The 12442-nt window shown below is 42.2% G+C and overlaps 1 protein-coding gene across 2 annotated transcripts; it reads left to right on the top strand.

Moving 5' to 3' along the window:
- Positions 1–10621: 10621 nt before the first annotated feature.
- BEX1 (brain expressed X-linked 1) lies at positions 10622–12201 on the top strand. Of its 2 annotated transcripts, XM_055268475.2 has the most exons (3): positions 10626–10760; positions 11125–11214; positions 11569–12201. In XM_055268475.2, the coding sequence occupies exon 3, from the start codon at positions 11574–11576 to the stop codon at positions 11949–11951; it is 378 nt and encodes a 125-aa protein (XP_055124450.1). In that variant the 5' UTR covers positions 10626–10760; positions 11125–11214; positions 11569–11573; the 3' UTR covers positions 11952–12201. The 2 variants fall into 2 exon arrangements, with proteins under 2 accessions (XP_055124451.1, XP_055124450.1); XM_055268476.2 differs by lacking the exon at positions 11125–11214 and having other exon boundaries at positions 10622–10760.
- Positions 12202–12442: the final 241 nt, after the last annotated feature.

Here is a 12442-nt window from a genome sequence, read left to right as displayed (position 1 = left end):
TTCTGGAGGCCAGAAATCCAAAATCAAGCTGCCAGTAGGGCCATGCTCCATCCAAAGGCTCTGGCGGAGAATCCTTCCTTGCCTCTTCCAGCTTCTGGTTGCTGCTGATTTTTAGCTTGTGGCAGCAGAGCTGGTATCTCTGCCTCCATCTTCACATTGTCTTTTTTTCAGGGTCTTCTTCCCCTTTCAAAGTCACTCACTGGATTTATAGTTCACCCTAATCCAGGGTAATTTCATATCTAGATCCCTACATTAATATCCACAAAGACATTTATTCCAAATAAAGTCCCATTCTGAAGTTCCAGGTGGACATATCTTTTGGAGGCCACTCTTCAGCCTCCTACATTGTGCCCTCTGGCCCCTGAAAATTCCTATCCATCTAATGTGAAAAATACATTCACCCCATCCCACCATATCCAAAAGTTAATGCATTCCGGTATCAACTGTAAGTCAAATATCCTGTCTAAATACCATCAACTCAAAAAGTCCCAAATCTCATCAACTAAATCGGGTATGAGTGAAATCTGATCTATGAACCATGTAGGGGCAAAATTCCTTTCCATCTGTGGACTTGTAAAACCGGAAAACGAGCTACCTGCTTCCAAAATTCATTGGCAGGACAGGTATAGAATACACATCCCCATTCTGAAGGGGAGAATATGAAATAATAAAAGCAGTCACTGATTCAAGCATGTTCGAAGCCTAGCAGGGTTTTGCTGGGCACGGTGGCTCAAACCTATAATCCCAGCACTTTGGGAGGCTGAAGCAGGTGGATCACTTGAGGTCTGGAATTTAGACCAGCCTGACCAACATGGTGAAACCCTATCTCTACTAAAAATACAAAAATCAGCCGGGCATGGTGGCAGGCGCCTGTAATCCCAGCTACTCGGGAGGCTGAGGCAGGAGAATTGCTTGAACCCTGGGAGGTGGAGGTTGCTAAAATCACATCACTGCACTTCAGCCTGGGCGACAGAGTGAGATTCTGCCTCAAAAAAACAGAAAACAGAAACCTGGCTGGGTTTCAAGGCCTGAGAATTACCCTCTGTGGCTTGACACTTTATTGTCTGGGCCAAAAGGCATCACTGCTCTACTGACCTCCTCCTCTGTATCCATGGCTCTGCCCTCTGAGTCATTCCTCCTTTATCTTAAAGGATGTCAGATGTTAACGTTCAAGTAACTCTATCATCCTTTTTACTGCCTGTAGAATCCTAGATGTCAGCTTTCTTTCATTTTTCCCTTTTTTTGTTTTCTTCAGGTCAAACTGGCATTGTTTTTAGTGGTATAACGTTCTTCTAAAAAAAAACCTTGTGGATCTCCTGTGTGTGTCAAAGGGATCCATACCATCAGACAAGAGGGTTATCCACAGATTCTTTCTGGATACTGTATATTTTTCCTCCATTTAGCTGAGAGGATTGGTTGGACTTATTAATCACACATTAAATGTTTTTAGCAAAAGGTATCCAGCCACACTCTTGGCTCTTTATCCAAAACACACTTAAAATCTTTGATGTGTTTATTGCTACTTGTATATCTTCTTTGGAGAAATGTCTAAGTCCTTTGCCCATTTTTGAATTGGGTTGTTTTCTGTTGTCTTTGCTGAGTTGTAGGAGTTCTTTATATTTTCTAGATATTAATCTCTTATCAGATACATGATTTGAAAATATTTTCCCTTTTCATTCCATTGCTACATCCTCTGATGCACAAAAGTCTTTCATTTTGATGTAGTACAATTTATCTGTTATTTTCTTTTGTTTCCTGTTCCTCTAGTGTCATATCCAAGGAATCATTGTGAAATCCAATATTATGAGGCTTGTCCCTGTGTCTTCTGCTAAGAGTTTCATGCTTTTAGCTCTTATATTTTGGTCTTTCATCCATTTTGAGTTAATTTTTGTATATGGTATAATGTAAGGGCATAACTGAATTCTTTTCTGTGTGGATATCCAGTTATCCCAACAACATTTGTTGAAAAGACTGTATTTTCCTCATTGGACAGTCTTTGCACCCTGTTGAAAAGCATTTGACCATTTATGCCAGGATTTGTTTTTAGACTACCAATTCTGTTTACATGTCTGTCATTCTGCCAGTACCATTGTTTTGATTACTGGAGCATTGTATTAAGCTTTGAAATCAGGATGTGGGAGACTTCAAACTTTATTCTTTTTCAAAATTGTTTTGGCTAATCGGGTCCTTTGAGTTTCCATATGAATTTTAGGATTTTGATTTCTGCAAGAACATCATTGTGATTTTGATAGGGATTGCATTGAATCCGTAGATCACTTTGGGTAGTATTAATATTTTAACAATACAATGTCTTCTAATCCATGAACACAGGATATCTTTGCATTTATTTGTCTTCTTAAATTTCTTTCAGTAACATTTTGTAGTTTTTAGTGTACAAGTCTCTTGCTTCCTTGGTTAAGTTTAAACATAAGTATTTTGAATGAAATTGTTTTTTAATTATTCTTTCAGATTGCTCACTGTTAGTGTATAGAAATGTAAATAATTTTTTTTTTAAGAGACAGAGTTTCACTCTGTCACTCAGGCTGGAGTGCGGTGGTGTGATCATAGCTCACTGTAACCTTGAACTCCTGCACTCAGACAATCCTCCTGTTTCAGCCTCCTGAGTAGCTAGGACTATAGGCATGCACCACCACAGATGGCTAATTTTTAAAATAATTTTTTGTAGATCAGAGTCTTGCTATATTGCCCAGGCTGGTCTGAAACTCATGGCCTCAAGCAATCCTCTCACCTCAGCCTCCCAAAGTGCTGGGATTACAGGAATGAGTCACTACACCCAGCCTTGTGTATTGATTTTGTATCCATCAACGTTGCTGAATTCATTTATTACTTCTCACAGTTTTTTGGTGGAGTCTTTAGGATTTTCCACATATAAAATTATTTCAACTGCAAACAGAACTAACTAATGTTATTTCTTGTATAACTTGAATGCCTTTTACTTATTTTGCTTGCTTAATGTTCTGGCTAGGACTTCCAGTACTGTGTTGAATGGAAGTGGCATGCATGGGCATTATTTTCTTATTCCAATCTTAGAGGAAAAACTTTCAGTCTCTCACCATTGAGTATGATTTTACTTATGGGTTTTTCATATATGGCCTTTATTATGTTAATATAATTTCCTTCTATTCCTAGTTTATTGAGTGTTTTCAATTGTGAAAGGGTATAAGTTTTGTCAAATGCTTTTTCTAAATTAATTGAGATAATTATGTGCATTTTCCCCCTTCATTCTGTTAATGTGGTACATTACATTACTTGATTTTTATATGTTGAAGCACACTTGTATTCCAGGAATAAATCCCACTTGGTCATCATATATAACCTTTTAATATCCTGTTGAATTTAGCTTGCAAGTATTTTGTTGAAGATATTTGCATCAGTATCCATAAGGGGTACTGTTCTATAGTTTTCTTGTAATACCTTTGAAATTATTTCAAAAAGTTATATTTACACTGCACTATAGTCTATTAAGTGTGCAATAGCATTATGTTTAGAAAAATGAAGGCTGGGCGTGGTGGCTCACGCCTGTAATCCCAGCACTTTGCTGAGGCGGGTGAATCACGAGGTCAAGAGATCGAGACCATCCTGGCTAACATGGTGAAACCCTGTCTCTACTAAAAATACAAAAAATTAGCTGGGCGTGGTGGCGGGTGCCTGTAGTCCCAGCTACTTGGGAGGCTGAGGCAGGAGAATGGCATGAACCTGGGAGGTGGAGCTTACAGTGAGCCGAGATCACGCCACTGCACTCCAGCCTGGGGACAGAGCGAGACACCATCTCAGAAAAAAAAAAAAAAAGAAAAAGAAAAAAGAAAAATGTAAATAGCCTAATTTTTAAAATACTTTATTGCTAAAAAATGCTAATGATCATCCGAGCCTTCAGTGAGTCATAATCTTTTTGCTGAAAGGATAAATGGTCTTACCTCAATGTTAACGGCTGCTTATTGATCAGGGTGACGGCTGCTGAAGATTGGGTTGGCTGTGGCAATCTGCTAAAATAATGCAACAATGGCTGGGTGAAGTGGCACATGCCTGTAGTCCCAGACACCTGGGAGGCTGAGGAGAGAGTATCCCTTGACTGCAGGAGTTTGAGTCCAGCCTGGTTAACCTAGTGAGACCCCTGACTCTTACATTTAAAAAAAGACAACAATGAAGCTTTTTTTTTTTTGAGATGGAGTCTCGCTCTCTCGCCCAGGCTGGAGTGCAGTGGCGTGATCTCTGCTCACTCAAGCTCCACCTCCTGGTTTCACACCATTCTCCTGCCTCAGCCTCCCAAGTAGCTGGGACTACAGGCACCCGCCACCACGCCTGGCTAATTTTTTGTATTTTTAGGAGAGACGGGGTTTCACCGTACTAGCCAGGGTGGTCTCGATCTCCTGACCTCATGATTCGCCCACCTTGGCCTCCCAAAGTGCTGGGATTACAGGTGTGAGCCACCACGCCCAGCCAACAGTGAAGTTGTTGCTCCATTGATTGACTCTGCCTTACATGAAAGATTTCTCTGTAGCATGTGATGCTGTTTGATAGCATTTACCCACAGTAGAACTTCTTTCAAAATTGGAATCAATCTTCTCAAACGTTGCCATTGCTGTATCAACTAAGTTTATGGCATATTTTAAATCCTTTGTTGTCATTTCAACATTGTTCACAGCATCTTCACCAGGAATAGATTCCATCTTGAGAAACCACTTTCTTTGCTCATCCATAAGAAACAACTCCTCATCAATTTAAGTTTTATCATAACATTGCAGCAGTTTATTCACATCTTGAGGCTCTCTCTCTACATATTTTTTGAGATGGAGTCTTGCTCTGTCGCCCAAACTGGAGTGCAGTGGTGTGATGTTGGCTCAATGAAACCTCCACCTCCTGGGTTCAAGTGATTCTCCTGCCTCAGCCTCCTGAATAGCTGGGATTACAGGCGCGTGCCACCACACCTGGCTAATTTTTGTATTTTTAGTAGAGACATGGTTTCACCATGTTGGTCAGGCTGGTCTCAAACTCCTGACCTTGTGATCTGCCCACCTCAGCCTCCCAAAGTGCTGGGATTACAGGCATGAGCCACGGTGCCCGGCCCAGGCTCTACTTCTAATTCTAGTTCTCTTGCTATTTCCACCATATCCGCAGTGACTTCCTCTACTGAAGTCTTGAAACCCTCAAAGTAATCCATGATAATTGGAATCAACTTCTTCCAAGCTCCTGTTAATGTTGATATTTTTATCTCCTCCCATGATTCAGAAATGTTCTTAATAGCATTTAGAATGATGAATCCCTTCCAGAAGATTGTCAATTTACTTTGCCTTAATCCATCAGAGGAATCACTATCTATGGCAGCTATTGTCTTATGAAATGTATTTCTTAAATAATAAACCTTGAAAGTCGAAATTACTTCTTGATCCATGGGCTGAAAAATGGATGCTGTATTTGCAGGTATGAAAACAACAGTGATCACTTTGCACATCTTCATCAGAGCTCTTCAGTAACTAGGTACATTGTCAATAAGCAGTAATATTTTGAAAGGAATCTTTTTTACTGAGCAATAGGTCTCAGTAGTTAATTTAAAATATTCAATAAACCATGCTGTAAACATATATGCTGTCATCCAGGCTTGGTTGGTTGTTCCATTTCTAGAGCACAAGTAGAGTGGATTTAGCAAATTCTTTAGGACCCTAGGATATTCAGAATGGTCAATGAGCATTGGCTTCAACTTAAGGTCACCGGCTGCATAAGCCCCTAACAAAGGAGAGTGAGTCTGTTCTTTAAAGCTTTGAAGTCATGCATTGACTTCTCACTAGCTATGAAAGCATTAGATAGCATCTTCTTCCAATGGAAGGTTGTTTCATCTACATTGAACATTTGTCATTTAGTGTAGCCACCTTCACCAATTATCTTTGCTAAAGCTTCTGGGTAACTTGCTGTAGCTTCTATATCAGCACTTGCTGTTTTATCTTGTGCTGTTATGTTATGGAGATAACATCTTTTCTCAAACTTCATGAACCAGCCTCTGCTAGATTCAAACTTTTCTTCTGCACCTTCTTCACCTCTCTCAACCTTCACACAACTGAAGAGAGTTAACGCCTTGCTCTGCATTAGGCTTTGGCTTAAGGGAGTGTTGTGGCTGGTTTGATCTATTATTCAGACCACTAAAACTTTCTCCATATTAGCAATAAGGATGTTTTGCCTTTTTTTTGCCCAGGCTAGAGTGCACTGGAACAGTCCCGGCTCACTGCAACCTCCACCTCCCGGGTTCAAGCGATTCTCCTGCCTCAGCCTCCCGAGTAGCTAGGATTACAGGCACACGCCACCACGCCTGGCTAATGTTTGTATTTTTAGTAGAGGCGGGGTTTCACCATGTTGGCAAGGCTGGTCTCAAACTCCTGACCTTGTGATCTGCCTACCTTGGCCTCCCAAAGTGCTGGAATTACAGGCGTGAGCCACCACACCTGGCCCCATTTTGGCTTTCGACATGCCTTCCTCACTACATTTAATAATTTCTAGCTTTTATTTTATTTATTTACTTTTTTGAGACAGAGTCTCATTCTGTCACCCGGGCTGGGGTGCAGTGGCACGATCTCAGCTCACTGCAACCTCCACCGCCTGGGTTCAAGTGATTCTACTGCCTCAGCCTCCTGAGTAGCTAGGACTACAGGCACGTGCCACTACTCCCGGCTAATTTTTCTATTTTTTTTTAGTAGGAACGGGGTTTTGCCATGTTGCCCAGGCTGGTCTCAAACTCCTGACCTCAAGTGATCTGCCCCGCTTGGCCTCCCAAAGTGTTGGGATTACAGGTGTGAGCCACCATGCCCGGCCAATTGAATTGTTTTGAGAGTCCAAAAGTAAAACTATGTGGCTAATCTCAACTGAATTTTGACAAGTGTTCCAAGACAATTCAGTGGAGAAATAATAGTCTTTTCAACAAATGGTGCTGGGCCAACTGGATAGCCACATATAAAAGAATGAAGTTACACTCTTACCTCCCGCTTTATAAAAAACTAATTCAAACTGGGTCAAAGACCTAAATGGAAGAGCTAGAACTATAAAACTCTTGGAGGAAAATATAGGGATAAATATTTGTGACCTTGGATTACAAAAGATTCTTAGATTCAAATGACTCTTGAATTCAAAAGACTCTTAGATATGACAACAATACCAGGAGCAGCAAAGAAAAAGATAATCTAGACTTCATCAAAATTAAAAACTATTGTGTTTCTTTTTTTTTTTGTTCTTTTGAGACAAGAGTCTCGCTCTGTGGCTCAGGCTGGAGTGCAGTGGTGCAATCTCGGCTCACTGCAACCTCCACCTCCCAGGTGCAAGTGATTCTCCTGCCTCAGCCTCCTGAGTAGCTGGGACTACAGGCAGGTGCTGCCACACCTGGTTAATTTTTTTGTATTTTTAGTAGAGACAGGGTTTCACCATGCTGGCCAGGCTGGTCTCAAACTCCTGACTTCAAGTGATTCGCCTGCCTTGGCCTCCCAAATTGCTGGAATTACAGGCATGAGCCACCGTGCCTGGCCAAACACCATTGTGTTTCAAAAGGCACCATTATGAAACTGATTAAAAAATCCACAGAATGGGCTAAAATATCTGCAAATCATATATGTAGTGAGGGATTTCTGTCTAGAATATATAAAAACTCTTGCACCTCAATAATAAAAAGAAAAATAACTCAAATAAAAAGTGCGCAAAGATCTGAATAGACATTGATCCAAGGAGGATATACAAATGACCAATAAGCACATGAAAAGATGCACCACATTATTAGTCATCAAGGATATGCACATCAAAACCACCATGATATACCACTTCACCCCCACTAAAATGGTTGGAATCAAAATTTCAAATAATAACAAATGTTGACAAGAATGTGGAGAAATCAAAACCGTCATACACTACTGGTAGGAATGTAAAATATTCAGCCACTTTGGAAAATAGTTTGGCAATTCTTTAAATGAGTAATCATATTGGAATCATAAAGCTTGAAAACATCATGCTAAATAAAAAATCCCGTTTCCAAAGAATACATATTATACAATTTCATTCATATGAAATGTCAAAATAGGGAAATCTATAGACAGAAAACATATTAGTAGTTGCTTTGGTATGAAGAGGATGGGGGAATAGGAGAGTGATAGCAAAAGAATAGGAGGTCGCTTTTTGAGGTGACGAAAATATCCTAAAGTTGACTGTGGTGATGGTTGCATGTATCTATGAATATACTAAAAACCATTGAATTTTACACTTTAAATGGGCAATCTTATGGATTGCAAATTGTATCTCCATAAAGTTGTTTTTAAAAGATATAAATTGAGGCCAGGTGCGGTAGCTCATACCTGTAATCCCAGCACTCAGGAGGCCGAGGTTGGCGGATCACCTAATGTCAGGAGTTTGAGACCAGCGGGGCTAACATGGCTGAAACCCCGTCTCTACTAAAAATAAAAATAAAAATTAGCTGGGCATGGTGGCGTGCACCTGTAGTCCCAGCTACTCTGGAGGCTGAGGCAGGAGTATCCCTTGAACCTGGGAGGCAGAGGTTGTAGTGAACCAAGATCGCGCCACTGCACTCCAGCCTGGCTGACAGAGCGAGTCTCCATCTAAATATATATATATATGTGTGTGTGTGTATATATATGTATACATATATATACACACATATATATACATATATACACATATATATACATATATACACATATACATATATACACATATATATACACATATATACACATATATACATATATACACATATATACATATATACACATATGTATATATACGTATATATACACGTATGTGTATATATACACATATATGTGTATATACACGTATATGTGTATATATACGTATATACACATATATGTGTATATATACATATATATAAATTGAGACTTAACCAGACTTGGTTATTATTTGAATATGAGGGACCATGTAGAGTGATTCAAGGAAAATAGCCACATTTCTGGGTTGCTCAATGGATGAGTACTAAGGTAGAAAACAAAGGAAAATAAACATGTCTAAGGTGAGAAGTGATGAGAGAGAGAGACTGAGAGAGGGAGAGAGACAGAGGAAGAAAAGAAGAAGAAGAGAGAAGAAGGAAGAAGGAAGAAAGAAGAAGAAAAAGAAGAAATAGTAGTATTAAGGGCTTCCACAGGCTTCTGAGTTGAGAAAGCCAAGTGTAGTAAGAATAGTCAGTGGAGAGTGTTCCTCAGGCCCTAGCATAAATGAAGAGGTATCAGAGTGGGTATGGACTGGCAGATAGTGACCCTGCAGCAAGACTAGGCTCTTCTGGGTGACCTGGAGGTGAGACAGTCAGGGTGAGGGTCTCAGTATTCTGCACTACAAAAGCCAGGTGAGAGATAGCAAAAATGTCCCCAAGAGGCTTTTCCCTGGGGTGGGTGAAAAAGAGAAGAGAGCAGGCAGGTTTGAGAACTGCTCCCCACTCCTCCCACCTCCTCAATTACTTTTAGGCTTTTCTTGGAATTTCTCATCACAGAGCTGTAGAAAAGCCCTATTCTGGTTTCCAGAATGGGAAGAGACCTCCCAACTATGCTGAGAAGTGAATCATTAGGTGGGAATTTGGGGAAGAAATAGAGGGAAGGAGCCAAAGTGATATATTAAGGTCACCACCTTGGTCATCTGTCCATCTATATTTTTGGAATAAGCAACAGAATTAGGAGTCTGAACGTAGGAATTAAGAAGCTCTGGAATATAACAGTGGAAGACTAGCACCTTCCCAACCTCTTGTCAGGGCAGGGATGCTCTATCTCTGCATCACTCAACCTGCCTTGGCCTCACAGCTCTTCCTTTTGCTTAAGTCTTCAAACCATCAACAGTCATAGCCACTAATTGTAGCAGATGGCATTAGTTGTCAGCAAATGTTTTTTCATATTTAATGAATGTTTATTATAATAGAATAAAATAGAAATGTTTATTAATAAAACTTGAAATTTGTCCCAGAAGGATAAAAAGGTAGATTATTTACATAAAATGGCCAAGATCTGACAACAGAACTGTTTCCTGAAGATTTACTTCACAGATTATTTTGAAAACACCAACTGTGTTCAGGAAAATTTTCTCTCCTTTTTTTCCATAAAATTTTCAAACAAGTGAGAATGCTCTAAAAATGATGGTGTGGAGCCCAGAGAAAATGTTTTCTGTGTGCCACAGATGAACATAAACTATGTATATATATATTACTTTCCCAGGTTGAAGTGTTTCTTTCAAAAATAAAATTTGATTATTTTCAATTTTGTGAGGCACGCTTATTTTTAAAAAGGAAATAAAGAGAAATTATTAGGAAGCATATACACAGCCAGGGAGAGGAGGAGAGAAAGCAGAAAAGGCCAAGGCCAGGGGAAGGGGGTTTGGGGTGGGGGAAAGGAAGGGTACAGACCCTCCCGAGTAACCGAAGATGGGTACACTCCAATCGCAAAGCGATGATGCCACTTGTGGGCCCTCAGATTGGAGAGGACGGAGATGAGTGACGGGGCTGTGCGCACTGGGGCACCGCGCACAGACGGGAGGAGGGGGGTGTCTGTGTGTTCCAAGGGGGGAGTACCAGTTGACTGGCCGCCGGCCTGTGGGGGTTGGTGAGAAGGAGGGTGAGCTTGGCGGTGACGCACGGCCCTCACGTGACCGGGAGCTGCAGAGCTACGCAGCCTTCTGTGCAGTCGTCACTCGTGTCTGGCTACCAGCTCCCCGCTGCCCTGCGCTCGGCGGGCTGGCATCCGGCCCGGGGGAAAGCGGAGCAGGTAAGGGCCCCGGGGCCCGAGCGCCCTGGCTTGGCCAGCAGCGGCTCACCGAACCCCCCGACGCGCGCAGAACAGCGCAGGGGGTCCCCGCCAGCTTTCTCCACACCCCAACATTCTTGGGAACATAGTGGTCCCCTGGGGTGGGGAAGCAGTGGCGACTGGGGCTCCAGGGGCAGCAGAGCAACCAAGAGAGATGGAAAACCATTCCCGAGTCCTTGCAGGAAAACGGTGAACACCATGGGGGGCGGGGCGGCCAAGGGTGGGAGCGGAGGGCGGGAGACGCGAGGCGCTGGCAGTGAGGAGGGCCCTGGGCGGGGAAGGAGCTAGCGTTCCGCTGCAGCACCCGCCCCCCCCCACACCCCAGCCCGTCTGTAGGTCTGAGGGGCCAAGTGTCCCGGCGGCGCACCTCGCGGCGAGAATCGGGAGAAGGAGGAGACTGCAAGGATAGGCCCAGGTCAGTGCGAGGGACGGTGGTGGGGGCGGGTGCAGAGTCCAGTCGCAGGTCCCCTCCCAGCTCCCCCATCTCCCGTCCTCCATTTTGGTGCCTGCCGAGATCTAGGGATGGATCTGTAGGGAAAATGGTGGGTTTGGGGGCAGGGAGGGGAAGACACGAGAGGTGGGGGGGCTCGAATGGGGGCCCCCTAGTGGGCGCACGAAGCGTCTCTGGTGGGAAACGTGAAATTAAACAAAACAAAACATGTTGATAGCCATGACGCGGAATCCTGAAAAATGAGTAGCCGTGCCTCTGTCCTCGGTACTGAAGCGTTCACCAGCTGTTCAGCCCCTTCTCTCTCCTTTTGTCTCCTAGGAGTAATGGAGTCCAAAGAGAAACGAGCAGTGAACAGTCTCAGCATGGAAAATGCCAACCAAGAAAATGAAGAAAAGGAGCAAGTTGCTAATAAAGGGGAGCCCTTGGCCCTCCCTTTGGATGCTGGTGAATACTGTGTGCCTAGAGGAAATCGTAGGCGGTTCCGCGTTAGGCAGCCCATCTTGCAGTATAGATGGGATATGATGCATAGGCTTGGAGAACCACAGGCAAGGATGAGAGAAGAGAATATGGAAAGGATTGGGGAGGAGGTGAGACAACTGATGGAAAAGCTGAGGGAAAAGCAGTTGAGTCATAGTCTGCGGGCAGTCAGCACTGACCCCCCTCACCATGACCATCACGATGAGTTTTGCCTTATGCCCTGAATCCTGATGGTTTCCCTAAAGTTATTAGGGAGACAGACCCCTGCTTTCGAATTTACATGTTCATGATGTGCCCTTGTTGTAAACCCTTATCTGTCACTTGTTTACGTGGGTCTCCTATTACCAGCTTCTAATTGAATATTGTGTTTTTGAATCAGTCTGTAAGATTTTTGTTAGCCGAAGAATTTTACCTATTGCATGGAAAGATGCTCATTATATATTGTGAAGTTAATAAAGCACTTTTAAAAAGCAATCTCTATATTCTTTTTTTGTTTAAAAATTTATATTAATCTACTTAAGACATGAAAAGAAAAGTACTGAAATTAAATATACCAAAGGATTAATAGAGGGACTCATTCTATGAGATGGGTTAATGTATTTTTTATATTTTCTGTAATTTAAGAAAAATTGGAAACATTTTTAAATAACCTTTGAAGGCAGTAGAATCACTTAATAAATACTTGCTGATCAGCACTACTCACAATAGCAAAGAC

Source organism: Symphalangus syndactylus, chromosome X, assembly GCF_028878055.3.
Source record: "Symphalangus syndactylus isolate Jambi chromosome X, NHGRI_mSymSyn1-v2.1_pri, whole genome shotgun sequence".
NCBI classification, from domain to species: Eukaryota; Metazoa; Chordata; class Mammalia; order Primates; family Hylobatidae; genus Symphalangus; species Symphalangus syndactylus.
This window is presented reverse-complemented; position numbering and strand designations above follow the sequence as displayed.